This window comes from Aethalodelphis obliquidens, unplaced genomic scaffold (assembly GCF_003676395.1).
Source record: "Aethalodelphis obliquidens isolate GAN/ISIS:26980383/991018 unplaced genomic scaffold, ASM367639v1 scaffold8, whole genome shotgun sequence".
Lineage (NCBI taxonomy): Eukaryota > Metazoa > Chordata > Mammalia > Artiodactyla > Delphinidae > Aethalodelphis > Aethalodelphis obliquidens.
In genome coordinates, this window is record NW_020837952.1 from 46969840 (window position 1) to 46997024 (window position 27185).

The 27185-nt window shown below is 41.1% G+C and overlaps 2 protein-coding genes across 5 annotated transcripts; one reads left to right on the forward strand and one right to left on the reverse strand.

The window, feature by feature from the left end:
* The first annotated feature begins 16 nt into the window (after window positions 1–16).
* Window positions 17–17297, forward strand: HSP90B1 (heat shock protein 90 beta family member 1). Its single transcript, XM_027107364.1, has 18 exons — window positions 17–245; window positions 1257–1359; window positions 2064–2205; window positions 2770–2886; window positions 4240–4571; window positions 8509–8620; window positions 8847–8969; window positions 10256–10372; window positions 12084–12221; window positions 12305–12382; window positions 12517–12582; window positions 13052–13321; window positions 13595–13840; window positions 14356–14492; window positions 15798–15876; window positions 15968–16123; window positions 16386–16508; window positions 17005–17297. The coding sequence occupies exons 1-18, from the start codon at window positions 197–199 to the stop codon at window positions 17032–17034; spliced, it is 2418 nt and encodes an 805-aa protein (XP_026963165.1). The 5' UTR covers window positions 17–196; the 3' UTR covers window positions 17035–17297.
* Window positions 14816–27102, reverse strand: UQCC6 (ubiquinol-cytochrome c reductase complex assembly factor 6). 4 transcript variants are annotated; one of them, XM_027107372.1, is made up of 4 exons: window positions 26464–26582; window positions 26000–26117; window positions 22139–22242; window positions 14816–15514 (listed from the first exon to the last, which is right to left on the reverse strand). In XM_027107372.1, exons 2-4 carry the CDS (start codon window positions 26105–26107, stop codon window positions 15475–15477), a joined length of 252 nt encoding a protein of 83 aa, XP_026963173.1. In that variant the 5' UTR covers window positions 26108–26117; window positions 26464–26582; the 3' UTR covers window positions 14816–15474. The 4 variants fall into 4 exon arrangements, with proteins under 4 accessions (XP_026963173.1, XP_026963172.1, XP_026963171.1 ...); XM_027107371.1 differs by lacking the exon at window positions 22139–22242 and having other exon boundaries at window positions 26464–27102; XM_027107370.1 differs by lacking the exons at window positions 22139–22242; window positions 26464–26582 and having other exon boundaries at window positions 26000–26457.
* Between the last annotated feature and the right edge of the window lie 83 nt (window positions 27103–27185).

The following is a 27185-nucleotide window of genomic DNA, read 5'->3' on the forward strand; positions in this document are numbered from 1 at the left end:
TGGTACGGCACGATTGGTGGATTCGTGTTTCCCGTCCCCCGCCCTCGAGAAGTGGGGGTGAAAAGCGGCCCGACCTGCTTGGGGGTAGTGGGCGGATCGCAAGGCTTGAGGTGTGAGGATCGAAGCTTGGCGTAGGGGGGGGGGCGGAGGCGGCTCCTGCGATCAAAGGGGACTTGAGACTCACCGGCCGTGCGCCATGAGGGCCCTGTGGGTGCTGGGCCTCTGCTGCGTCCTGCTGACCTTCGGTGAGTGATCCTGGAGGAGCGGGCCCCCCTGGACGCCCCCCCTCCTCAAGCGCGGCCTCTTCTCGAAGGTTCTGGGGGCGTTGAGCTCGGGAGGGTGATTACAGGGCCTGTGCTTGGTCTGTGGGGTGTCCATTGCTTTTCCTCGAAAGAGGCTAAGGGGATTTCGTTTACTCTCTCCTTCCTCTGGAAAGATAAAAGGAGAACGGAGTCGTTTTAATCCCTTATACATCTCCTAGTATCCGCTCCTAGAGGGCTCAGCCTCCTCGCGGTGGGGCCTCCCTCGGGCTCGTGCCCCCCTCCCCGCCGTCCCCCGGGAGCATTGTGTGTGCCCTTTCCGGAGGGCTTTTGTCAGATGCCGCAACCTTTGGCCATCAGAGTTTGAGGACCCCCCCCCGCCCCCAGGCTTCCACGCGTCGCCAACGCGAGTTTCCTTTCTTAGCCGCTGGGCTGTGGAGCGTGAGGCCCGCGGGCAGCGAACCGGCAGTGTCAGCGTGTTTGACTCACTTTTGCTCGAGCTCCTTAACATCTTAAAATCTCTAAACGTCTCTTCGCTTTCTCAGGCTCCTGAGCCCTTCAGTTCCCCTCGCTAGGGGTTGCACAAATCCTTTTCGTGTTCTGACTTGTGGTATTGAAGGCCTAAGTTTTGGCATGGTCAGTTTGGAGGCCTAGTCTCGGCCTGCGGGCAACACGTGTGAATGTAGAAGGGGCCTGGAATCGAATCTGCTAAACAGTATTTATAAAGGATCCCAGGGCCGCCCTTTAGAAATGATGGCTGCCTCCGTCTTTCAAAATCTCCTGGGAGACCTCAGTATCTGAACTTACATAAGAAATACGCTTACGTGGGTTTACACTGGATATTTAAACCAGTGGATCCATTCTTCCATCGCCCCCTCCCGTATTTGCCAAGTGAATTTTGCAGCCACTACACTGGCCCTGTTTGATCTTGTTTCTTCTGAGAAGTACATGAAGCAACGATGTTTAAGAGTTTTCTGGTGTTAAATCTGCCATCAGGGTCTGTCCAGGCTGACGATGAAGTGGATGTGGATGGGACAGTGGAAGAAGATCTGGGTAAAAGTAGAGAAGGCTCAAGGACAGATGATGAAGTAGTACAGAGGTTTGTGTTCTTCTGAAACTATACAGATAACCCGCTGGGAACTTGGAATACAGTAGCTTTTTTGTATCTCTTCTCAAAAGATCCAGATGAAGTTTAATACTCTGAATTTAAATAGAGAAAATGTTAGGGGTAGCAAGTGTGTGCATACATAGTAATGTCTCCTAACTTTGCCACTAAGAATGACTGGTCGAAATGAGATGAATTCCCTTGAAAACTATTTTGATAACTGTTTCAGAATGCTAGCACTATAGCCTTCCTAAGACCTTAGAAAAGGCTTCTCCTTTGGTTTTATACCCGGTGTGTACACTTAGTAATTTTAAAAAGGAATTCTGTCAGTTGAGCAATGTTTTGATTTGGCTTCTTAGGACTTAAACTTTTGTAGACCCTTAGAAGCCAAAGTTTCCCAGGCAGAGGGTTCCCTGTGAGGGAACGTAAATGAGTGTGACTTTGCTTTTTAGGAGAGGGAAGTTGGGTTTATTTTTCTGACAATGTTTAACACAGAGTATTTCCAACTTGCTGTTAAAGGTAATGTACTACTGTGATAAAATAATAATGAGATGGTAGACTAGTAATGTAAAGGTTTGCATTTTAGCTTTTTAACCATTAAGACAACCTTAAGAGATCACTCTGCTCTCATCACAGATCCTATATTTTTGGAGGGAATTAAGTAATGCAGTATTAGTTGATCAAATTTATTTCCTTAGAGAGGAAGAAGCTATTCAGTTGGATGGATTAAATGCATCCCAGATAAGAGAACTTAGAGAGAAATCAGAAAAGTTTGCCTTCCAAGCCGAAGTTAACAGAATGATGAAACTTATCATCAATTCATTGTATAAAAATAAAGAGGTAAGCAACATGTGGTTATGATAATGTTGTTTTGTTTCCGTATGGTAGCTAACTTGTTAACTTTCATAGTGAATGTGCTGACATAGCAATTCCAAGCAAGTAGTTGGCAAAGTTTAAAAACCCAGTATGTACAAGAATCACTACTAGATACCTATTTGTGTGTGTTTGGGGGGAGGGGGAGGGTTGCTAAACATTTTCCCTTTTTTTTTTTCCCTTTCCCCTCCAACTGTTTTCGTGGCCTGCTAAATAGTTGTGAGTCTTACGTTCAGTCATAACAAACTAAGCCTCGAGTATTGCATACAGAAAGATCATTAGGAGGGAAAATAGAGTATCAGCTACGCTCAGCAGTTCAGGTGTTCCTTGTAGTAGCTACAGTCCTTTGTGTAGAGAGCTGTGCCTGCTTTTACCAGGAGAGTAACGCCACCTCTGTACCATAGAAGTCTAGTCCTTGAAGAGTGCTTTTTCAGAGTAAAGAGTAGAAATAAAATGAGTTTGCCATTAAATTTAATGTCTCGTGTATCTTGAGGCTAATCTAAGTGTGTATTAAATCTGGCTTCCATTTAGATTTTCCTGAGAGAACTGATTTCGAACGCCTCTGATGCTTTAGATAAGATAAGGCTAATATCATTGACTGATGAAAATGCTCTTGCTGGAAATGAGGAATTAACGGTTAAAATTAAGGTAAGCTTAGAACAATTTTCTTTTTAACTACAAAGAATTCTTAGAGATAGAGAATGCGTATCAGTCAAGATAGGCTAGGTTAGGAGCAATAACAATTCCCAAGTGTCGGGGACTTCAATCAGGGCTCAGCCAAATATGGCCTGTGGGTCAAATCTGACCTGCTGCCTGTTTTTATTTTTATATATATTTTTTAACATTATATTTTATTTTTTTCTTTGGCTGCGTTGGGTCTTTGTTGCTGCGTGAGGGCTTTCTCTAGTTGCAGTGAGCAGGGGGCTACTCTTCGTTGCGGTGCGCAGGCTTCTCCTTGCGGTGGCTTCTCTTGTTGCGGAGCCTGGGCTCTAGGTGTGTGGGCTTCAGTAGTTGTGGAGCGAGGGCTCAGTAGTTGTGGCGCACGGGCTTAGTTGCTCCGCGGCACGTGGGATCTTCCCGGACCAGGGCTCGAACCGGTGTCCCCTGCATTGACAGGTGGATTCTTAACCACTGCGCCACCAGGGAAGTCCTGCTTTTATAAATAATGTTTTTGGAACACAGCCATGCCCGTTTGTGTATTATCTGTGACTGCTTTTGACAGAGACCGTATGGTCCACAAAGCCTAAAATACTCTCTGGCCCTTTTCCAGAAAAAGTTTGCCAACCCCTGGCTTAAATCATCAGTCATGGCTGCCTGTGGCCTTTGCTTTGCATCATCTCTATGACACAGGCTGATTGAGCAGCCACCATCTGAAGTGTAGCTGGTTGCCACAGTGCAGAGAAAGCTTGGAGGGGCTCGCATCAATTAAAGGCTCCAGCCTGAAAGCCACATTCCTGACTCCCACTTGCAGCTCCTCGGCCAGAGCTAGTCACATGGCCTTATCCAACCATAAGTGGAGGAAGTATATTCCTACTGTACTTCTGGAAGGCAGAGAGCTGGGAATGTTTAGTGAAGAACATTGGTCACCACAGATTTCAAAGACAGAAGTCATTCAAGTTTTGAATCCTTTTAATTTCTATCAAAGAAATAGGTGAAACATAGAATTTTATTTTTCTTGAATTTTTTTTCATAAATAGCTTGCCTTATTTAGGTCTGTCTCTGCCCTTTGACATTTAGACCAGTCCTTGCCCTCTTTATATGGATACTTTACCAAATACACTGAACTTAAAATTACTCTCTATAAAGATGCTTGTGCTTAAGATGTACGCTTTTTGAAAAGCCCATAAAATACTATATGGAGGAAAATATCTCAGTTTTGTTTTCTGTATTGAAATTGATGTGGTCCAAAGCTGGTAGTTTCTCAATATATAGCTCAGTATTTCCTTTTTATATCGTGAGTATTGAGCAAGTATAACTGTTTTGTTCTTGTCTTGGTTTTAGTGTGACAAGGAGAAGAACCTGCTCCATGTCACAGATACTGGTGTAGGAATGACCCGGGAAGAGTTGGTTAAAAACCTTGGTACCATAGCCAAATCTGGGACGAGCGAGTTTTTAAACAAAATGACTGAGGCACAAGAAGATGGCCAGTCAACTTCCGAACTGATTGGCCAGTTTGGTGTCGGTTTCTATTCTGCCTTCCTTGTAGCAGATAAAGTTATTGTCACGTCGAAACACAACAACGACACCCAGCACATCTGGGAGTCCGACTCCAATGAATTTTCTGTAATTGCTGACCCCAGAGGAAACACTCTAGGACGGGGAACGACAATTACGTAAGTATTACTAATTCCTAATGAGAATTAATAGTCGTAACGAGGATGTTGATTCTCCGGTTCTGGCTCTGAGCAAACGGCTTATTCTGGGCCTTAATTTCTTTGCCTATAAAAATGAGCAACTTGAACAGTTTTCACCACTTGAAGTATTCTGAGGTCTTGCTAAGGGCCGGACCCAGAGTTATGGTGGCTGCTGTCTATGGAGGGCTTGAAGGAGGAAGGGTTAGCTCTTCAGGGAGAAGGCAGACCGGAGGCCTCAGAAACAAGTGGCTTGTCCAGGTTTTCCAGGTAAGCAGGACTTAGAAAAGTGGTGTCAGTCTGTGGAGCATCATGGATAACGGCAGTGGCACAGCGTGTTTACAAGATTCAAGGAATTCCTTTCAGGTGGTGGCAGTTACTGATGGAATTTCTGATGAACTTTGTTAAAGTTTTCTGAAGGTGGTGTGGAGGATGGCAGGACTGGATGAGAAGAGACTCTTGGGGTAGCCTGGGTAACGGTTGAAAACATGCCAAGATAGTAGCCAGGGTTGGGGGCGGGTTGGAGAGCACAGGAACAGATAAAGGACTTGAAGAGAGTTAAGAAAGTTCTTTGGAAGAAAACGTCTCATTCGAGGATAGTTACTAGTTATTGAATTTGATATGGAATTCATTTTAAGCCAGTACCTATTGTTGGTGTCGACGAGACATATCTTATGCCCAGTGTCTCCTGGTGCTTGCAGCACTGTGAAGTGTGAGACAGACAGACAGACGACAGGGCAGCTTTCTGCCTTTTGTTTTTTTCTCCATCTTAGAGATAAAGAAATTCCAATTTAGAGGTCAACTGACTTGCCCAGTTCTGCCAAGTGAAAATGTGCCCACAGTTTTGATTTTTTTTCTTAATTCAGTTTAAAATTTTCTCAACATTAAGGATTTTTAAATATTCAGGTAGGAAACAAGCATACATCTATGATTTCAACCAATTTTCTTCATCCCAGAAGACATTCCCTATTTTCATTGTCAGAGATTTTCCTTTCATGAAACTAGACAACTGCATTTTAGTATTTTTACTAATTTACTGTTCTAAATTTACCTTCTCCTGCCTTTCACATCTCTAATAGTTATACCCCAGGGCCCTCTCTGTTAGGTGGTAGGAGAATACAGGTAAATCGCATCTTTTAACTAGAAAGAGAAAATGATGTCCCAAGAGGTGCTAATGTCTTAGGTTGCCAAGAGACAGGTGAGACATCTAGATGGACGCTCCATGTGAGCAAACATTTTGTTAATACTCCATTCCCAGAGCCTAACGCATGACTAGCAGGTATTGGTATGAATGAATAAGGGTCATCAGGATGGTTTCCTACGGTATCATGGATGGTTGATCAGTAAATGAAATTTTACAACAGGTTCTCCTTTCCTTGGCAAAATTACCTTTTTTCTTTAAGCCCTCCTTCCCGACCATTCACTTAACAGATATCCATTTGAGTGCCTGTTACCTGCTAGGGTTTAGGGCTACAGTGGAGAATAAGACAGTTGCTGTCCCTACTTTCACATGGCTCATTCGACTAAGAAAGAAAAAACATGAGATAATTTCAGAGTAGCAAATGCCAGAAAGGAAGTTAAGGGATACCTCCCTTATCAGAAGGTCTTTCTGAAATGGTAATAAATTAGGTTCAGATATTCTAGGCAGCAAGCACAGCATGTTGGAAGTTCCAGAGGCAAGAGGCCCATTTGAGGAACTGAAAGTCTAGAACGGCCAAAGGGGAAAGGAGAGCAAAGGCAAGGAAGCGACAAGGTTAGGATCCTGCCCTGCATACATATGACTTTATCTTATATTTGACTAATAAAGTAGAAACCATCTGACAATTCAGTTTCCTCCCTACTCCTGTCTGTGCCCCTAAATTAGCCACCACTGTACCCTTATGAGAGATTTAGTGAGGATTAAATGAGATCATGAAATTAGCATCCTGTAAATGCTGTAAAAATTGCCTCTGTCCCTCCTACTACCATGAGGGAGTATTCTACATTTCTCCCCAAAGCTAATCTCTGCTTCTCATCTGTTGTCTCTCACGCCACCTCCTCAGAGACTAAGCATAAATTGATGCCTGCCATGTCTTTTAAAGTCAGCCTTTCCTGAACACCTTCCTCTTTCCCATCAAAGTGTAAACGTATTGAAGTCTCTGGGAAAAGGAACAAAGGCAGGTGGTGCGATGCCCCATGCTGCTGTCAGACATGCACTCTCTTTTTCTCCCCCATCTACTGTTGAGCTTCTCAAAAAAGCATACTTGCCTTTGTTGCTACTTCACCTTCTGTTCACAGCTCAGCCCACTGTGTTTTGACTTTATCCACCATCTTTCCATTGAAATAAGTCACCAGTAATCCTTGTTGCTAAATCCAGTGGATTCAGGGTTATTTTAGTTGGTATGGCTCCCAGCAATGGGTTCTTTTTTTTTTTGTAGTTTTTCTCTTGTGTTTTCTACAGAATTTGCATTCTACTGCTCATACCTTAAAACAATCCATTCAGTACCTAGCTTCATCTTTTTAAACTTTCCGTTGCCTCAATGTTGATATTCTCTTTCTTCAAAAGTTCAGTTTCAGCCCTTTCCGTTATCCCGTGTCCCGCATGCAGTCTGAACCACTGTCTTGGATCCAGGTTCCAGCTCCTCCTCAGGGTTCTCTAATCTATATTCTTAGTCCAGATCAGGAGTCAGCAAACTTTTTCTTAAAGGATCAGCTAGTAAATATTTTAAGCTCGTGGACTATAGGATCTGTCACGTGTCACAACTTTCCTATTCTAGTTTGAAAGCAGCCATAGACAATATAGGATGAGGTTGTATCCCAATAAAATTTCTTATGGGTGCCAGCCAGAGTTTGCCAACCCCTGGTCTAGATCTCTCTGCGGGGCCCTGGGCTCATATGTCTAATTGCCTCTTAAATACCTCTAACTAAGATGTCTAACCATCAGCTTCAATTTGCATCCAAAAGTGATGCAACTCTCCACTAACCCCGGATCACTAACATGTATGCTCCAAGAGCAGAGATTTCGTCCCCTCACCAGGCTGTGTCATCATGTGCTGTCTACTTGTTGGCAGGTGCTACTAAACTATAAGCTTTTTGAGGCAGGGAGAGAACCATGGATACAACATTGCCCATATTTATTGGGAGCACAAACATCACGACTACCTGCTGTGTTTGAGAGTACGTTGTGATTATTATTCTTGGTGGATGGAGGAGGTGTTTGCAGAAGGGGTAGTAAGGAAGAAGAGGAAGCAGTGCTACAATTTTTGATATTGTAATTATCTAAGCCAGTGCTATCCAGTAGAACTTTCTGTGGTAGAAATGTTCTATCACTGCTCTGTCCAGTATGGTAGCCACTAGCTACATGTGACTATTGGAATGTGGCAATATAACTAAAGAACTGATTTTAACTTTTATGTAAATAGTCACATGTGACAGGTGGTTACTGTTTTCTTGTCTAGTGCAAATGTAAACAATAGTTCAGATTAATTTTCTAGCTTTTTTTAAGGAACATGTTTTTGTTAGGGGTTAACTACAATAATCACTTGATTTCTAGAGTTGCTATCAGAGTGCATAAGATTCTACTTTTCTCCAGAATATTGCAGTGATTTCCCACCTTCAGCTAACTTAAGATTTCTGTTCTTCAAATGAAAACATCCAGCACATTGAGAAGGTTGAGAACATTTTCATTTTTTTACTTGGAACTAAGAATATTTTCCACCTGAGGGAGTGCAAGAAAGTTCTTCCTTTACCATACCCATATTAGGTATATCTAGCTCACAAACCTTTATCGGTTATGAGAGTTCTTAACATGGGTGACGGGGACATTGTTGGTCATACACAGAATTGCTGGCTATTATAGTCATATGAGTATTTAGACAAATTTATAGTCAGATCTTTTAAACCATCATGTCTTTCTCTAAACGTCTTACTTTCTTTGCAGCCTTGTTTTAAAAGAAGAAGCATCTGATTACCTTGAACTGGATACAATTAAAAGTCTCGTGAAAAAATATTCACAGTTCATAAACTTTCCTATTTATGTATGGAGCAGCAAGGTAAATCTGTAGGAATACAATTTATGTGTATTACCTTGGCACATATTCGAATATTTAACACTGAAAGAATGAACGTTAAATATGGTTCTTTCAATACAGGATACTCTCAGTGTTTTCTTACTGAAGATCGACTTTTTCAGCTGTAATTTTGTTTCATATCCTATAGATGAAATCAGAATTATTAAACAAATGAGTTCAACTGTAATTCTACTTTCTACTTCAACAGACTGAAACTGTTGAGGAACCCATGGAAGAAGAAGCAGCAGCAAAAGAAGAAAAAGAAGAATCTGATGATGAAGCTGCAGTAGAAGAAGAAGAAGAAGAAGAAAAGAAACCAAAAACTAAAAAAGTAAGTCTGGTTCATCTTCCTACTTAAAATATCGTTTAGGTTATAAAGTACCAAACCCATAGAAAAAGAGATCAGATTTGTTGTTGCCGGGGGTGGGGGGGTGTTGGAAGAAGGTACAAACTTCCAGTTATAAGGTAAAGAAGTACTAGGGATGTCACGTACAGCATGACAAGTAGAGCTAACGCTGCTCTGTGGTGTATAGGAAAGGTAAGAGAGTAAATCCTGAGAGTTCTCATTATAAGGAGAAACTTTTCTTTCTTTGGTCCATTTTTTAAAATTGTTTATTCTTCTCATCTATATGAGACGATGGATGTTAACTTATTGTGGTGATCATTTCACAATATGTGTAATTCAACCTTTATGCTGTATGCCTAAAACTCATGCAGTGATGTGTATCAATTATATCCTGATAAAACCAGGGAGAGGGGAGAACTAAGGTAAAAAATATTGTTTAGCTTATGTTAGAAAAAACAGATGCAGAAAAAAAAAAAAAACACAGAAACCCAAATATGCACAGACCGATTTGAGGGTAAGCTTCAGTTCTTAATGGTCTTCTTTTTTCAATGAGTGAGTCCCTAGGCCCAGCTTTTAAAACCAAACTCTGTGTGCGCGCGCGCGTGTGTGTGTGTGTGCGCGCACACACTCTAGACTCTCTCTCTCTCTCTCTCTCTCTCTCTCTCGAGTTCTAAGTAGCAAATGCAGATCATTTTTATGAAGAGTTCTCTGACTTCCATATATTGCCCAGGACTGATGGCTTATGATATGTTTTGAATTTTAAAAGCTTAAGAAGCTTTTTTGTATCTTCTTTTGTCATGCAGATATCAACTATAAAATTAGTTCTCTGGTCTTCTTAGGTAGTAGAGTAGGTAGAAGTAATGGTGGTGGATTTTGAGAAATATTTATTGTAAGATGTTGGATTTCTATAAGTCATGAAATAGAAATACGTAAGATGTATATCCTTCTAAACTCAAAACAGGTATTTTTACGAAATAACATTTTAGCTAGTTAAAAATAACTGAAAAAACCTTAATTGGATTGTTACCAATTATAATGAATAACCATTTGTCTTTGTTGTATTAAATAACAGTCTTAAGTGTTGACAGAAGTACTTCTTAAAATTTTTTTTGATCCAGTTGGCAAGAACCATGCTACAGTATAGGTACCCTTTGGTGCTTCCGTATATTAATACTTTTTTGAAATGTTCTAAAGCTGTGGTTACTATAGTATAACTATTGATACTACTGGTATATCTGCTAGGAGAGACTAATCAAATACTGTAACTTCAGGTTGAAAAAACTGTCTGGGATTGGGAACTTATGAATGATATCAAACCGATATGGCAGAGACCGTCGAAAGAAGTGGAGGAGGATGAATACAAAGCTTTCTACAAATCATTTTCAAAGGTAAATGTTATTTTAGAATAATGTGATAATGAAACATTACTAAATCAAAAATATGCTGAAAAATAGTTTTATTACTATTTGAACACAACTGGTTTCCTTTTTAATCCTGTGTATTTTATATTATGCATTAAAAAAATTTTACTCTGGGGCTTCCCTGGTGGCGCAGCAGTTGAGAGTCCGCCTGCCAATGCAGGGGACACGGGTTTGTGCCCCGGTCCGGGAAGATCCCACATGCCACGAAGCGGCTGGGCCCGTGAGCCATGGCCACTGAGCCTTAGTGTCCCGAGCCTGTGCTCCGCAATGGGAGAGGCCACAACAGTGAGAGGCCCGCGTACTGCCAAAAAAAAATAAAATAAAATAAAAAAAAATTTTTACTCTGAGAAGGAATCTGTAGGCTTCACCAAATTGCCAAGTGGTCTGTGCTACAAAAAGATTTGGAACTGCCTACTAGATACATGCTTGATTTCTACTACAGAACCTGTAAGACCTAAAACCATGTTATTGAATGACTTTTAACATAATATTGAAGAGCTTGTTTACAACATCAAACATTTCTTTTGAGGTCATATGCCTAGGAATAATTACTAAATCTATTTCCTTGCCAATGTTTTGTTTTACTGATCATTTCTTGTAACTCTTAGAATCCAAAACTAGCACTGACTAAAATTGTTTCAAGTTAACGTTTCCTCAAACATCTTGCACAAAAGAGAACAGTTTAATGGACTTAGCACAGCTAGAGAAAACTTAATATTCTGTGATTGTATTTGTTCTTTGCTCTATTCCATCTGCTGATTCGTTACTTAACCTTTGTTTTCCTTACCTTGACATCCAACCATCCTTTCAGCTTTACTTCCAAAAACTTTCCCTCGGTTCTGCCTCTACTTTCATTCCCGTGAACTCGAAAGTCCTAGTGCATATGTAAAGGTACTTTCGTCTCAAGCAGCTATATTAGAAATATGTGAGCAGTGTGTGATTTTAAGTCTTTTAGAGGCTACATTTTTTTATAGTTGAAACAGGTGAAGTTAACTTTTAATAATATATTTTATTTAACCCAACATACCCAACAGTGTTATTTCACCAGGTGATCATTATAAAAAATTGAGTTGTTTCCTTTTTGGTTTTTTTGTTTGGTTGGTTATTTTGTGAGGTGTGTGTTTTACACTAACCAGCACATCTCAGTGTGGACTAGCTACATTTCAAGTGTCCAGTAGCCATATGTGGGTACGGTAATGTATAATGCAGGAAATTTCTGTCCTTACGCTTTATAGCTATTTACATACCTCTTTTTATCCACTGCTGTTCCAAATTTCATGGAAGAATCCTGTTCCTGAGTACTTTTTTGGTTGAACAGTACACTCATGAAATGTTGTATATTATTTTGTCATTTAGGCAGGGCGGTGGTTTTCCTGTCCTGTTCTCTCACATGTGTGGAACCTAGACTCATCCATCCTTCCCCAGGTTTAGGCGATAGAGTAATATTATTGACAGTCATCATCAGAACAACCATGTACAGCCAGCTAGAAGTGCAATCTTAATTGTTTCTTCTTCCCTCCTTGCCCCCCACCTTCACTTTTTTGGTAAGGGTACTTTTTTGTTAGTTAAATGTTAAACTGAATGTGTACGACATAATAAATCGCTTTTTCCTGTGCCTTTTGAATCGCAAACCGCTTTTTCCTGTGCCTTTTGAATGACTAAGATACCAACTTTCTAGGAAAGCGATGACCCCATGGCATATATCCACTTTACTGCTGAAGGGGAAGTTACCTTCAAGTCAATTTTATTTGTACCCACATCTGCACCACGTGGTCTGTTTGATGAATATGGATCTAAGAAGAGCGATTACATTAAGGTGGGTTTTTAATGGTATAAACTGAGTTTAAAATTTCAAAGTATGATTTCCAGAAAGTCACCTTTTTTTTGGTTTCTGCTTAGCTGTATGTGCGCCGAGTATTCATCACAGACGACTTCCATGATATGATGCCCAAATACCTGAATTTTGTCAAGGGTGTTGTAAGTATCTGGAGATTAATGGGGGAAGAGGGGATTAGAGTGGGGGTCTGGAAGTGGCGTTTTCTTTGGGTTGGTTGGTTTTATTTTTTTCGAGTGTCTTTATTGCTAACTGGACTTTGTTTTGCCACCTGAAGGTGGACTCAGATGATCTCCCCTTGAATGTTTCCCGTGAGACTCTTCAGCAACATAAACTGCTTAAGGTGAGTGTCTCTGGGAAGAGACCGGCCGCCTTGCTCTTTGGTTGGGCCTCAGAGAACAAGACTCCATTAGTGGAGTTCCCAGATTTTGAGACTAGTCCTTGGCTTTTCAGATAAAGAACTTAATTTTACTCTGGAATGATCAAATCCTGAGAATCTGATTGTTTTCCCCCCAACATTTTATAATAAAAAATTTTCAAACATACAGAAAAGTTGAAAGAGCAGTGAATACCCATATATGCCCACTACCTGGTCTTAAAGTTAGAATATAAACATTAAAACAATCTTGTGACTGTTTCCAGGGACAACTTAGTTTCTGCTCCATCTGACATAGGAGTACTCACCATTCCCTGCCCCTTGATAAATACCAGCATCTGTATCTTTCACCACTACTCCCCTGCTACCTTACGTATTGTATGTTCTCAAAAGTTTGCGATGAGCTTTTGTAAAGTTACTCTTTAATTTTGTTTAGGTGATTAGAAAGAAACTTGTCCGTAAAACCCTGGACATGATCAAGAAGATTGCTGATGAGAAATACAATGATACTTTTTGGAAAGAATTTGGTACCAACATCAAGCTTGGTGTGATAGAAGACCACTCAAATCGAACACGTCTTGCTAAACTGCTTAGATTCCAGTCTTCTTATCATCCAAGTGACATTACTAGTCTAGACCAGTATGTGGAAAGAATGAAGGAGAAGCAAGACAAAATCTACTTCATGGCTGGGTCCAGCAGAAAAGAGGTGAGGTGAACTTGAACTGGTCCTGGTATGTAGCTGGGCATTTATAGCCAACTCTTGAGGGAAAAAAAAAAGGAAAACTTACTTAAATTATAAACTGAAGTGGTTATGAGGCCTGTCAGTCACTGATAGGAAGAAAGTCATTTATATTCTCTGCACCTCTTAATTCTCCACCTGTAAAATGGGGTTGCTGGTATTACATAAATGTAGCTACTAGGATGAACAAATATACCAAGGCCAGACTTGGAAATTTTCGTTACTTTCTTAATTTTGTAGGCTGAATCTTCTCCATTTGTTGAGCGACTTCTGAAAAAGGGATACGAAGTGATTTATCTCACAGAACCTGTGGACGAATACTGCATTCAGGCTCTTCCTGAGTTCGATGGGAAGAGGTTCCAGAATGTTGCCAAGGAAGGAGTGAAGTTTGATGAAAGTGAGAAAAGTAAGGAGAGTCGTGAAGCAATTGAGAAAGAATTTGAGCCTCTGCTCAATTGGATGAAAGATAAAGCCCTCAAGGACAAGGTATTCTAGAAATTAGAAATTGTGAAAATTCTAGCATCTTCATTTTAAAAAATGTGTTGTGTCAGCAAATTAAACTTTGCAGCTGGTACTTTTGTAACCATTAAAAGTTGTACAGAACAACATTTAATATTGTAGTTAAGTTATTGGGAGGCTGAGCTTAAAATTTATGAACTACAAAGAATTGAAAGGATAAGTGTTATCCTGTGGGTGGGTATATTTCTTCCCTTTGTAATTGAAAGTTTTCCATAATTTAATACTGTCTTTGTAATAGCTTACATTTTTACCGATTAAATTTAAGTTTTAAATGTTTTTAAAAGTTGATGTTTAAGTATTTATGACTGAAAAATTCAGATTATTAAATGAGTTTCCTAAAAATCTGAGTGAGAGGTACTTTTCTGATCTGCCTCCATTTATGATCTTAAGCGGTGAGCCCTTAAGGAGTTGAAATGCAATTACTTCACGACCTTAACTGTTGATATTTATATATCTCTAACTTTTGGTTTCCTTATCCTAAGATTGAAAAGGCTGTGGTCTCTCAGCGCCTGACAGAGTCCCCATGTGCCCTTGTGGCCAGCCAGTACGGATGGTCTGGCAACATGGAGAGAATCATGAAAGCCCAAGCATACCAGACCGGCAAGGACATCTCTACAAAGTAAGCATCCTCAGGGAAGTCTTGTACAGCCGTCCTTTGGAAGATAATGGCAGCTTCTATACAAAGAACTGAGGTGTTTTAAGTGTCTGTTGTATATTAGATAACTTTACAAAGGGATTAGATTGCTACATTAGATTGCTAAAGAAAAGGTCTTGAGGTTGTGATTTATTTTATAGTATTTTATCTACAGATGGAAATTTTCTTAATCTGTTACACATAATGTCTTTTGGCATTAGATTATATGCTTGGCCTGGTATCTGGACTTCTTTTACATTTTTAGATAATAGTTACAGATGAAGTTAATGACACTTATTTTTCTTAAAGGCGTTAAATCCTTTTAATCACCCCTTTCACCCCCAACAAGTATGCTCCACAAAATAAAGGGTAGAGGGTGCACAAGTTAACGAGTATTTGAACTCAAGGGCCAAGTACTGGAGGTACACTGGATCTTTGGTACCCTTTATTTTCAAGAAATATGTATTTCAAGTTTTTATTTTAATGTTACAACAATAGCTTTGAAAATGACTTCTTCCTTGTTTTTATTCTCTTCTACTTGGAATATCTTCTTATTAGCTACCTAATAATCATCATACATTTTTTCCCCAGGCCTACCTTAAGGATTCTTCTCCTAAGTGTAGTTTCCATTGTCACAATCCCCAAACTCCATTTAAAAATATATCTATAATTCGTAACTAGCGTGACTCACCAATGTGTAATATTTATAAAATAAATTGTGACATTCAGACTAGTCAGGATGACAAATCATAATCCTCTAAGACTTGCGTGTATGATAGGTTATACCAGGATGTAGGGAGAGGGGCTTCACCCTGTCCTCGGCATGCAGCTATAGGAGGGAGAACAGTCACAGGGGATGGTAGGATGCTAATGACGATGAAGGTATACTCAGGCATTGCAGCTGACTTCAGAGAAAAGAAGCAGTTTTTCTTAGAACCATATAGGTTGAGGCATCGTGGAGAAGGTGTTACTTGAGCAGCACCCAGAGGCTGTTCTGTTCCAGAACTCTGGGGAGACACAGATGCAATTAAGATAGTGAATACATTAAGAGGGGGTGAACAGGACATTAAATCAGTTCATCCACTCAACAAAGGCACTTGGGATTCATCAGTAAATAAGAGTTCATTATTGTACTCTTTCATCTAACCACACACATATAAAGCATGATGTAACAATATATAAGCATGTCGATTTTTCAAAAAGTTGTTCTCTGTAATTATGTGAGTTAGTAATAGAGTATGGGAAATGCATGGACCCTAAAATTCGATATGTTTGTTTACTTTGTAACAGTTATTATGCCAGCCAGAAGAAAACATTTGAAATTAACCCCAGACACCCACTGATCAGAGACATGCTTCGACGAGTTAAGGTGAGCAGTATCATAGCCATACTCCTTTGTCTCTTAATTTGACTACTTTGGACCCTTTAATATTAATCAGGTGTGACTTCTTCCATTTCAGGAGGATGAAGATGACAAAACAGTTTCAGATCTTGCTGTGGTTTTGTTTGAAACAGCAACACTGCGGTCAGGATATCTTTTACCAGACACTAAAGCATATGGAGATAGAATAGAAAGAATGCTTCGCCTCAGCTTAAACATTGACCCTGATGCAAAGGTTTGAAGTAATTTATTGAATGTTTGAATCCCCAGTGTCACGCACAATGCTAGAAATTAATGAGAAGCTCCCCGCCTTTTACATCCTTTTTTTGTCTGTCTCCCTTTGTTAGCGTGATTGTTAACTCTAATTAGAGGGTTGACTCTACAGTTCTGGATAAACTGGAGTGAGGTTAATTATGATCTTATACATTTAAATGAGCAAAGTGAAAATAGATCCAAGGTGTTCAATGCATTAATGGGCTCATAAATGTTCCCCTTAGGTGGAAGAAGAACCAGAAGAAGAACCTGAAGAAACAACAGAGGATACCGCAGAAGACACAGAGCAAGACGACGACGAAGAAATGGATGCAGGAGCGGATGAGGAGGAACAAGAAACAGCAAAGGTAGAACAAACCAAGAATGGGACTTGCATTTTCAGTTCTTGCAAAGTTAAGACTGTTACAGAAGTCAAGAAATAAATAGTCATCTAATTATCAAATTCAAAAGCTGGAGCAAATCCCTTTTTTCTTTATTTAAAGTGTGTACTTTGATCTTCCCACTTCCTTTATTCCCTTAGGTTAGCCATCCATTCTTGAGATGTTATTAAGCAGATTGTTCCTTAGCCCACGGTGCTTCTGTGTTCTTTGCCACTTGCTTCTGCCTTAACTCTAGCAACATTAGGCTATTTTAAATTTTTGACTGTTTGTGTTCAAGGACTGTTGATCTTGTTGTTGGGCTCTAAGTTATTTTGCAGATTAGCAAGGTGAGGTTCTAGCCTACAGCTCAAGTTAATGGATAGGCTGGGTCCATTTCAATTGTTTTTTCCATACATGAACCTTCTGTGAGCTAAGGTTTGTTGTGCTGGTTTTTAATGTCTTCTGATTTTTCTGTTTTTCACAGAAATCTACAGCTGAAAAAGATGAACTGTAAATTACACTGTCGCCATTTGGATCCCGTATGAAGAAGGAATGTGAAATTTCAGTCATTTCTTTCGGGAGAGACTTGTTGTGGATGCTCCCCCCAGCCCCCTTCTCCCCCGCACTGTCAAATGTTGGGATTTGGGGTCACAGGAAGAAGTGGGTTTTTTAGTTGAATTTTTTTTAACATTCCTCATGAATGTAAATTTGTACTATTTAACTATTGGTGTAAAATCTTGTCATGTGTATAAAAATAAAAAAGATCCCAAACATTCAGTGTCTTGCCTGCCTTTTCATAATTCGATTGTTTTTCCTTCCAGTTTTATTGTGATGTAATTGACATACAGCACTGTATGAGTTTAAGGTGTACAGCACAGTGACTTGCGTACATCAGGAAGCGATCACAATAAGTAGTGAACATCCATCGTCTCGTATAGATAGAAAATAAAGGAAAAATATTTTTTAGATCATGTGTCTTGGGTTTTCTTCCTTTCAAAAATAATTCATAGTTACTAAAGAAAAGTGGTTTTTTAAAATCTTTAAAAACCACCCATAGAAAGAAGACATACTCTTCCTTACAGAAGAATTCCAAATAATACATGTAGAAGCTCCCCTTTCTAGGAAGTGGAGCTTAATCCTTTTCTTTTTCAATGTGGGCTGGATTTAATGACTGTCTTCCGGAGTATGGAAAGGAGAAAACAGTAACTTTCTATAGAGAAACTTGGCAAGTGCTACCTTAATAACCAAGTGATCAAGGTTCATATCGCCGGGGATGTCACGTACCCGCTGATGCGAATAGGAAGGGCACCTCACCTCTGGTATTCTTTCCAAAACTTCCCAACCTTAACCTAACCTAGAATATGTGAACAGTACTCTTCAAAAATTTTTAAGGTCAAAACCAAAGAAAAGGAGGGTGGTGGGAGGGAGACACAAGAGGGAGGAGATATGGGGATATATGTATAGCAGATGCACTTTGTTATAAAGCAGAAACTAACACACCATTGTAAAGCGATTATACTCCAATAAAGATGTTAAAAAAAACCCAAAAAACAAATAGTCACAGACTGGAGGAAACTACATGGCAACTAAATGCAATGTAGTAACCTGGGTGAAAGCTGGTGAAATCCAGAGTCGGACATATTCATTTGTGCCTTAGCTTTGGCATGTGTGATGTCTAGCATGGTCATGTAAGATGAGGGCATTCATGGAAACAGGCAGTGGGATACAGGAACTGTGCTATCTTGGCAGTTTTCCTGTAAATCTAAATTTATTCCAAAATTAAAAGGCTGTCTTTTTAAAATCATCTATAGTCCTACCACAAGTATAACTACAGTGAAGATCCTCATCGATATGTTTAATTTGTTTTAAAATGTGTTACGGGAGAAATGGTTTCTCTAAATATAGCCATCTGAAATAGTTTTTTTTTTTAACTGGCTAGGGAGAGAAAATGTTACTCATTTGCATATTCAGAGATCATGGTGTGTGAGAAAATTCTGTGGAACCTAATTTTATGTACAATAAAGTTGTTGAACACTTCACAATTTTCCTGATAATCTAGGACACTTTCTAGGCTTCTCGTAATTCTAATCATTATATGCTTCCTACCCCTCCCCATCAAGCTCTTTTTTTAGTTTGCAATCATCACTTTGAAATTACTAGATACCCTACAATCATCTTTTTAAAAATCTGCCCTGCTTCTTTTCCCTTTTAAGAAAATGGGAACTCAGTCATAGAGAAACAGGCTATCAGTTAAGGTATAGCTTCCTTTCCTGATACAATGTTATATTAGCTATTAGTTGTATTTGTTTCCCATTTTTTGGCCACTATAAATGACTACTTTTAGTAGTAGGACATAAAAATTAAAGCCATCAGGTCGCATTAAATTTGTGGCATCTGAAACTTCTCAGAATCTTCCAATTACAAATTCTAAATTTCCATCGTTTCCATCAGGAAGTGTAAAAAGCAGCATTCTCCCTGAGGTTTTGCTAGAAACAGGCAGCTATGCAGCTATGCCATATACACCTTGCACTACAGCTGTTTAACTGGTCTAAATTATCTGACGGGTTACAGCTGAGCTGTCGTGAACTGTTCCCTCACAGCTTTATTAAGAACTAATCTAGTTCTTTTTTTTTTTTTTGCGGTACGCGGGCCTCTCACTGTTGTGGCCTCTCCCGTTGAGGAGCACAGGCTCCGGATGCGCAGGCTCAGCGGCCATGGCTCACGGGGCCCAGCCGCTCCGCGGCATGTGGGATCTTCCCGGACCGGGGCACGAACCCGTGTCCCCTGCATCGGCAGGCGGACTCAACCACTGCGCCACTAGGGAAGCCCTCTAGTTCTACTTTTAATACTTGGTTTTTGTCACAGGTTTGGTTCTCCAGGAAGCACTGAGATGGAGTTTAGTGTGCAGAATATTTATGAAGGCATGCCCTTAGATGAGCACCTGTGGAAGGAAAGCAAAGGAGACTGCGCAGAAGGAGAAGTCGAGCAGCAACGCAAGTCCAAAACCAGCCTCAGCCAACCGTGCGGGGAAGTGAGCTGAACCGGGGTCCCTCACAGCTGCCGGCCCCTCTGTGCTGTGCAGCTTTGAGCCAGGTGGTGCTGGCTGAGGCCGTCCCTGCAGGAGCTGGCAGCTGAAGGGAGCCCGCTGACAAGCATTCAGCGCTGGGGTGACAAGCCTTTTCCTGGGAATCCGGAGGCCACATTTCTACACCCACCATAATGTCCATTTTTCACAATGGGGTCAGCTTAAAAAAAGGAAAAAATATATATAATATATACCTTGGTTAAAGTTACTTAGAATCAGCACTTACTGAAATGATGGCATTTTTTGCTTTTGGTACATTTGAATTTTAATAGCTATAAAATTAATTTTTCACCTTCATGAAGCCATTGTCTTGTAGGAAATTTGGGTTCAAATCATGACTTTTTCTTGTTGATTTATACTAAATCAAGTATCCTTCCCTGAAGCCTTTGGGAATTCCAACTACTTGCGGAAGTTAGGCACCTTGACTAGAATTACCAAATTAATATTTAGGAAAACATTTTTAAATCCCTTTAACTAAAAAAAAATAGACTTCTTCCAGTTTGATATAAAGCCCTTGCAATGGCAGCTGTGGCAAGCTTCACCATTTGTAAAGTGTACCATTTTTTTTTCAAGAAAAATGTATTCAGTTAACGATGCTATGAAATTTGATACAGAGAAGGGAAGACTCGTGCACAAGAGCACAGTAAATAATGTATCAGGAAACAGCAATCAGTCTCAACTAAAAAGTCCACCTTCTGGGGACTTCCCTGGTGGCACAGTGGTTGGGAGTCCACCTGCCAATGCAGGGGACATGGGTTCAATCCCTGGTACAGGAAGATCCCACATGCCGCGGAGCAACTAAGCCCGTGCACCACAACTACTGAGCCTGCACTCTGGAGCCCGTGAGCCACAACTACTGAAGCCTGCGTGCCTAGAGCCCGTGCTCTGCAACAAGAGAAGCCACTGCAATGAGAAGCCCGTGCACCGCAACAAAGAGTAGCCCCCGCTCGCCGCAACTAGAGAAAGCCCGCGCGCAGCAAAGAAGACCCAACGCAGCCATAAATGAATAGGTAAATGTATGAATAAATAAATAAATTTACATTTTAAAAAAAAAGCCCATCTTCCACCTCAGAATCCCGGCCCTTGTTTTCCTAGGGTAGGGTACTGCTCATCTGTCACTGACAGAATTGAAGATTCTCTTTGTGCTGGGAACATATGATAAAGTACCAAATGACACAGAGTAGAAAAGAAAAATCTGGTATATGAGTCTGGAAACAAACCATTTCATTTAGTTGCTTTATACTGTTAAACTAAAAGGGCACTGACTATGGAGAGAAACAAAAGCATTTTGTTTGCACTTAGGAATTTAAGATTTCAACATTGACCCCAAAGATGTCTATCATGTAGCAATCTGGTAACTGGCTAAGAAGTAATAAGCTTAGACATTATCATTAGAAATTCAGAATTTTTAAAAACTTCTTTTGGAAAAACAGCCCTGAACACAGAGCTGACTGCTCTATAAATTACTTTCGACCTGCTTTCATAGACTCAGAAAAGGGCTAACACGTTGGTATTAGTTTCCCAGGGCTGCCATAACAAAGAAACACTAAGTGGATGGCTTAAAACAACAGAAATTTATTCTCTCACAGTTCTAGGGGCCAAAAGTCCGAAATCCAGGTGTCAGCAGAGCCATGTTCACAGACTCTGGGTAGAATCCTGCCCTGTCTCTTCCTAGCTTCTGGTGGTGTCCCCTGGCTTGTGGCTGCATCACTCCAATCTTTGCTTCTGTTATCACCTGGCATTCTCCCTGTGTGTCTGTCTTTACATGGCGTTTTCCTCTTCTTATAAAAAAGACACCATTCACATTGGATTAGGGCCCACCCCAATGACCTCATCTTTACTTCATTACAACTGCAAAGACCCTATTTCCAAATACACCCTCACAGGTACTGGGAGTTAGGACTTCAACATCTTTTGGGGGGATACAATTCAACCCATAACAATACTCATTTATGTTTATCAGTTATTTTAGAATATAGTTTATAAGAGAAATTAAATGCCAAATGGTGTCTCAAATTTGGGGGTAGAGAACTTGTGACCGTCCAAGTCACAATTGTTTATAATTGTGTTATATATACAACTCTGAAAGAATTTCAAACTTTGAATATTTCAACTGAATTCAGTTTAGTACAAATAGTACTTTCCGATATTTAGAGAAATATTAACTTCTCACCCTAAGCATTCATGGTCAATGTCACTTTTATTATAGTTAATTTATAATTCCCATTTGCCGTTATAGTCAAGCTTATTCAGAGAAATAAACCAGAATTATAAGGGTAGGAGACACTGCAACTGTGTTCTCTCACATGATATTTAAGACTAGGTATCTATCAAACCGCATTAGAGGAGCTGATGATATAAGTTTTGGCAGTTTTCAAGAAACATTAGTCAAACCATAACTAAATCTCAATGCATCGGTTAACATCTGCTGAGCACTTCCTCTTGCAGTTAGCATTGTATTAGTGCTTAAACACAAGTAGTTTGACTCAGTAAATTCTAAAACTACATATTTAATCCTCATAACATTATTCACAGAGTTCTTGGCAGAGACGAATTTTGAGGTTCATGTTGTCTCTCTTTCAGTCCCAAAAGCTCTGTTTTGAGTTCTCCAGGCTGTGGTGGAATTTCAGGTATTGTCTATAAAAAACAAAAATAAAAACAAACAAAATATATAGATACCAATGCTTTCTAAGACTGTAATTAAATGTAACCTGAAAAACCTCAAAGAAAGTAAAAAGTAAAAAAGAACAAAAAGCCTCCAGCTACTCAATGATAAATCTTTATTATGAGAAACTGCAGTCGATCTATGTCACTTTCTAGCCCTCTATTTACAGGACTCTATCATCTGGGCTACGTCTTAAGTCCTAAAGGACTCACAGAGGGAAAGTTTGCATCAGTTATCGATTGACAGATCACGAATTTGAACAAGGCTTTCCACACTGGGAAATTCATTCCTGCACTACTTACTGACCTCTCTACCATGTGCCTGGCACAGAAAACATATTAGGAATTAATTCATTTATTCAAAAACAGTAAGTGCCTATTATGCGCAAAGCATAAAGCAGTAGGCAAAAAAATACAAAACTGCCTTCAAGAAAGGTGATTTTGGGGACTTCCCTGCCGGTCCAGTGGTTAAGACTTCACGCTCCCAACGTAGGGGGCCCAGTTCGATCCCTGGTCAGGGAACTAGCTCCCGCATGCCGCAACTATGAGTTCACATGCCGCAACTGATCCCGCGTGCCACAACTAAGACCCAGCGCAGCCAAATAAATAAATAAATATATTTTTAAAAAAGGTGGTTTTGTTTTAACTTGTAACAGCTTTAGTGAGATATAATTCACACACCATACTATTCACCTATTTAAATAGTCAACGACTTTTGGTATATTCACAAAGTTGCACATCCGTCACTATAATAAATTTTAGAACATTTTCATCACCCCAAAATGCAACCCAAACCCATTAGCAGTGGCTCCCATTTCCACACACCACCACCACCACCACCAGCAAGCCATCTACAGACTTGCCTCTTCTGGACATTTCATATAAATGGTATCAGACAACACGTGGTCTTTTGTGACTAGTTTCTTTCACTTAGCATGTTTCCAAGGTTCATCGGTGTTGTCACATATATCAATACTTCATGCCCTTTTAGGAGCAAATAATATTCCACTACAAGCATATACAGGGGAATTCCCTGGAGGTCCAGGGGTTAAGGCTCCACACTTCCACTGCAGGGGGCACAGGTTTGACCCCTGGTCAGGGAACTAAGATCCCGCATGCCACGTGGTGTGGCCAAAAAATTTAAAAAAATAAAAATAAAAGGCTATAAATGCCATCGATTTATCCACTCACCAGCTGATGGATATTTATTTGGATTGTTTCCACTTTTTGGCTAAAATGACAGTTCAACTTTGATTAAAAAAAATGTAGCACTTCTTATTTATATACTAAATATATAACCAATTTTTAAGAGTAAAGTGATTTTGGCATCAAAAGTTAGCAATGTCAGCAGAGGTTCTAAATAGCAGTTGGTGTGCGTATGGGTGTGTCTGGACACAACCAAAAATGAATGCTGTAAAATGAGTCCAGAGACTGTGTCTTTTGACCTTCTAAGCCTCCAATAGTAAACAGATTATAAATTAAGAAAAACAGGACAAGTACAAGTAATGTAAGAGAAAAAGGAAATGCAAAAGGGAAGCTCGAGCAGAAAGCACTCTCTATTCCAGGACGGAGCATCTGCCCTGAGTCTTTGCCTCCTCTTCTGTTTTGATGAGCTGGGCTGGACGACGAGGAAAAGGTGCCCTTAAAGCTTCTCCCTTAAGACAGCACTGAGCACAAGCCCTAGGCAGCCCTTGCGGTCTCCTCTGCTCTAGAATCCACCCAGACCTCTAGCTGCAGAGACTGAAAGACTCCTGCAAAGGCTGGTGGTGGTTACAATAGTGACTATAATTGCTGGAACAATACCAACAGACATAGGTAAAGAACATAAATTCCTTAAATGTTAGTAAAGCCAACAGCCTCCTACACACAGCCAGCCCCGGCCTACAAGTCCCTACAGAGGTGCCCCACTGTCAATGTCACCACCCAATCAGGATGAGGTGGCCTGAGACACTTCAGTATGCCCCTTCTAGAGATTCTGGTTTCATGCTGCCACATCCCAAGATCCAGGTAGCTGCTGGTAACAACCCTTGCATGTTCTGGCTTATGAGATGGGTGAATGAAAGGGCAAATTTCCCAGGGTCAAATCACAGGCATCCCTCCCTTTGTAAAGCCTGTCTGATGTCTATTCCTGCACAAGCTAGAGACCAAACTGCATTTCTGTGTAAGGTTCTAACCCCTTTCTGTCCCCACTAAGTATCCTTGATGCCTCCGTAGAATTCAAAAGAAGCAGTCTAAAGTGGTAAGAAAGAGCTACTGCAGCATTGTTTGTACAAAAGCTAGATACCAGCTAAACGTCAATAGGGAATTGAGTAACTAATATACGGAATATCAATAGTATGAAATACTATTCAGTGGCCAGAAAGAAAAAAGGCTATAAGTAAATCTATTCATACAGACATTAACCAAAACAAGCAAGCCGCAGAGAAATGTGTATATGAATTTCTATTTACATGGGGAAAAACACCCCATAAACTCTATGTATGTGTGTGTGTATTCAACAACAGTAAAAAGTCTGGAAGGATATGCCAACCAACAATGGTAGTTACCTTGGAGAGCAGATTGGATAAAGGAGGTTATCAGCGGGGGGATTTTCACTTTTTACTCTACATGCTTGAATTCAATTGGAACACTCCAAGGGTGTTGTATTATTTCATTAACAGGTTCAAAAAAGAGAAACACTGAACAGAAAGCCTGGGCTTCAAATCGTCATTAAGCTATGCGACTTCGGGAAATCACCTTCACTCTGCTGAACCTGTTTCCTCTTCCGAAAACCAGAAAAAACACCTCCAAAACTGTAGTGCTAATTCACGGAAATTAGAAACCAACGAACGGTTGGTTCTCTTTGTTACCTGTCCAGAGTCCAGGCAGAAATGACTGCTCCCTGCGCTGTGCTCCACTCTATTCACGCCCACAGCATAACACGGAGCACACTCTTGGAATTATTTGCACTGTACTTCCTTGCCTCCACCTCCTCAAGACCATAACTCCTCAAAAGTACCTCTAATTCTCGGTTCTACTTCCGGGAATGTTTATTAAAATTAATTAAAATTCCTCCCTCCTTTGAATGCCTATATTCACTCCTTCCTCATTCAACAAATATTTATTAAGCATCTACTATCAATACATTCTACGGCCTTTTCTAGGTGACTGAGACACAAGAGCGAACCAGACAGGCACAGTCCCTTCCTGGAGATTACATTCTAGTGGAGGAAACAAAAAACAAGTAAAAAGACAAAGGAATAAAATAATTGCAAATCATGACAAGTGCTCTATCAAAAACGAAGGACTGAGACAACGGCAGAGGAGGAATCCTTTGGGGGCTGTACAAAGAACCCTCATTGCTAGAGGAGATATTTGAGCAGAGACTTGACGTTTTGAAGAAGTAAACCAAGCCAATATCTGGGAGAAAAGCATTCCAAGAAGAGAAACAGCATGACCTTGAGCTTGGGACAGGCTTGACGAGTTTGAGAAACAGCAAGGAAGTCGCTGTGGCTGCAAGCGAGGGAACAAAGAAGAAACACTAGAAGATAAGGCCAGTGGCAGACAGGTGCCAGACCGTGTAAAACTTCAAGACTGTGTAAGAGCAGGCCATGTATTGCTCTAACGGCAATGAGATGCCACCACAAGGTTTTAGGTCCCGGGTAGACGTGCTCCTAATTTCAAGATCACTTTTGCTGCTGTGAAAATGAAGTGGTCCAGGAGCGACGCGCGGGGACCCTCCTGCACTCACCAGGTCCGGCCGGTAGTACCGGTGCACCACCTCCGCGCCGGCGCACATGGCCAGGAGGCTGGCGGCGAACATTTTCAGGTAGGACGTCCATGACACGCCCGCGGGCATGGTCGGCAGGCTTAAGGGGGAGGGAAAGCGTGCGATGTTAGAACGTTCCCAGGTCCCCACTAAGCTGTGGGGGTAAACGAGCCCCACTGCAGCGCAGGGGCGGAGTCAGAACACTTGGGTCCTCAACCATGAAACGAGGGCGCTGAGCGCATGAACGCCCCCTGGAGGCGGAAGACCAGAAGGCCGCGGGTTCTTAGTTGGGGGGGGGCCGGGATTTCTGAGTTCAAAGGCAGCTCTAGCAGAGCGAGCGGAAGGTCGCACCCGAAGATTTCCCGCGAGGCCCAGCAACCCCTGGGAGAAGAAGCACTACAGACCGCACTGCACAGCCTAGGGGTGCGCCCCGGGGGAGACTGTACCTCGAGCTGCACTGGCACTCGGAAGCGGGTCAGGGGACGGTTGAAGAGCGCTCCGGAAACGGAGCGGGCGGCCGCGGACCGGACCGAAAGTGCAGGGGATGAGGCCCGCGCCGGACCGGAAACCCGTTTCATTTCCGGCGTGGGCACGTGACCCGGACGGAAGTGGGATTTTCGGCCAGAGCAAGTGTCTTGTCTTTTTTTTCTTTTTAAACAGATACGCAGACCTTTCCCGGCCCCAGGCTCTCGGCGCCCTCATCATTCCCTCTATAGTTGAATTTTCCTGGCAGATGTCGAGTCTTGACCTCGGCTCTGGCTGGATTCTTGAATCATTTGTGCTTTCGCACCCACAAAGGAGGTTGCTCACGTTTACCACCTTTTAGGAGCGGGTGGAGATTCGCACACTGAGCCACGCGTGCTTAGGTGAGGTCACTCTGGAGTGAGTGAAGTTAAAAGCATTCTCTGTAGTTGTGCCCTGCACGTTCTTTGACACCTGAAAAAGAGCCACGCCCAGACAGCTATGACCTTGTGTTATGGTGCCACTGGAAAATGGAAGAATGAAATCGACATTATTTAATCCATGCGTTTTTAAGATTGTGCTTTGCAGACAAAGACAAATTTATGGTTACCAAAGGGGAAAGAGGCGGGAGGAGGGATAAATTGGGAGTTTGGGATTAAAAGATACACACTACTATATAAAAAATAAACAACAAGGACCTATTGTA

Excerpts from the sequence above, each read along its gene's own strand:
- HSP90B1 (XM_027107364.1), top strand. The coding sequence starts at position 197 with ATGAGGGCCCTGTGGGTGCTGGGCCTCTGCTGCGTCCTGCTGACCTTC. Across the intron at positions 2,206-2,769 it reads CATTGTATAAAAATAAAGAG|ATTTTCCTGAGAGAACTGAT; the intron begins GTAAGCAACATG and ends GCTTCCATTTAG. Across the intron at positions 2,887-4,239 it reads AATTAACGGTTAAAATTAAG|TGTGACAAGGAGAAGAACCT; the intron begins GTAAGCTTAGAA and ends TCTTGGTTTTAG.
- UQCC6 (XM_027107370.1), bottom strand. The coding sequence starts at position 26,107 with ATGCCCGCGGGCGTGTCATGGACGTCCTACCTGAAAATGTTCGCCGCC. Across the intron at positions 15,515-25,999 it reads GGTACTACCGGCCGGACCTG|AGTTCTGGAACAGAACAGCC; the intron begins GTGAGTGCAGGA and ends GTGTCTCCCCAG.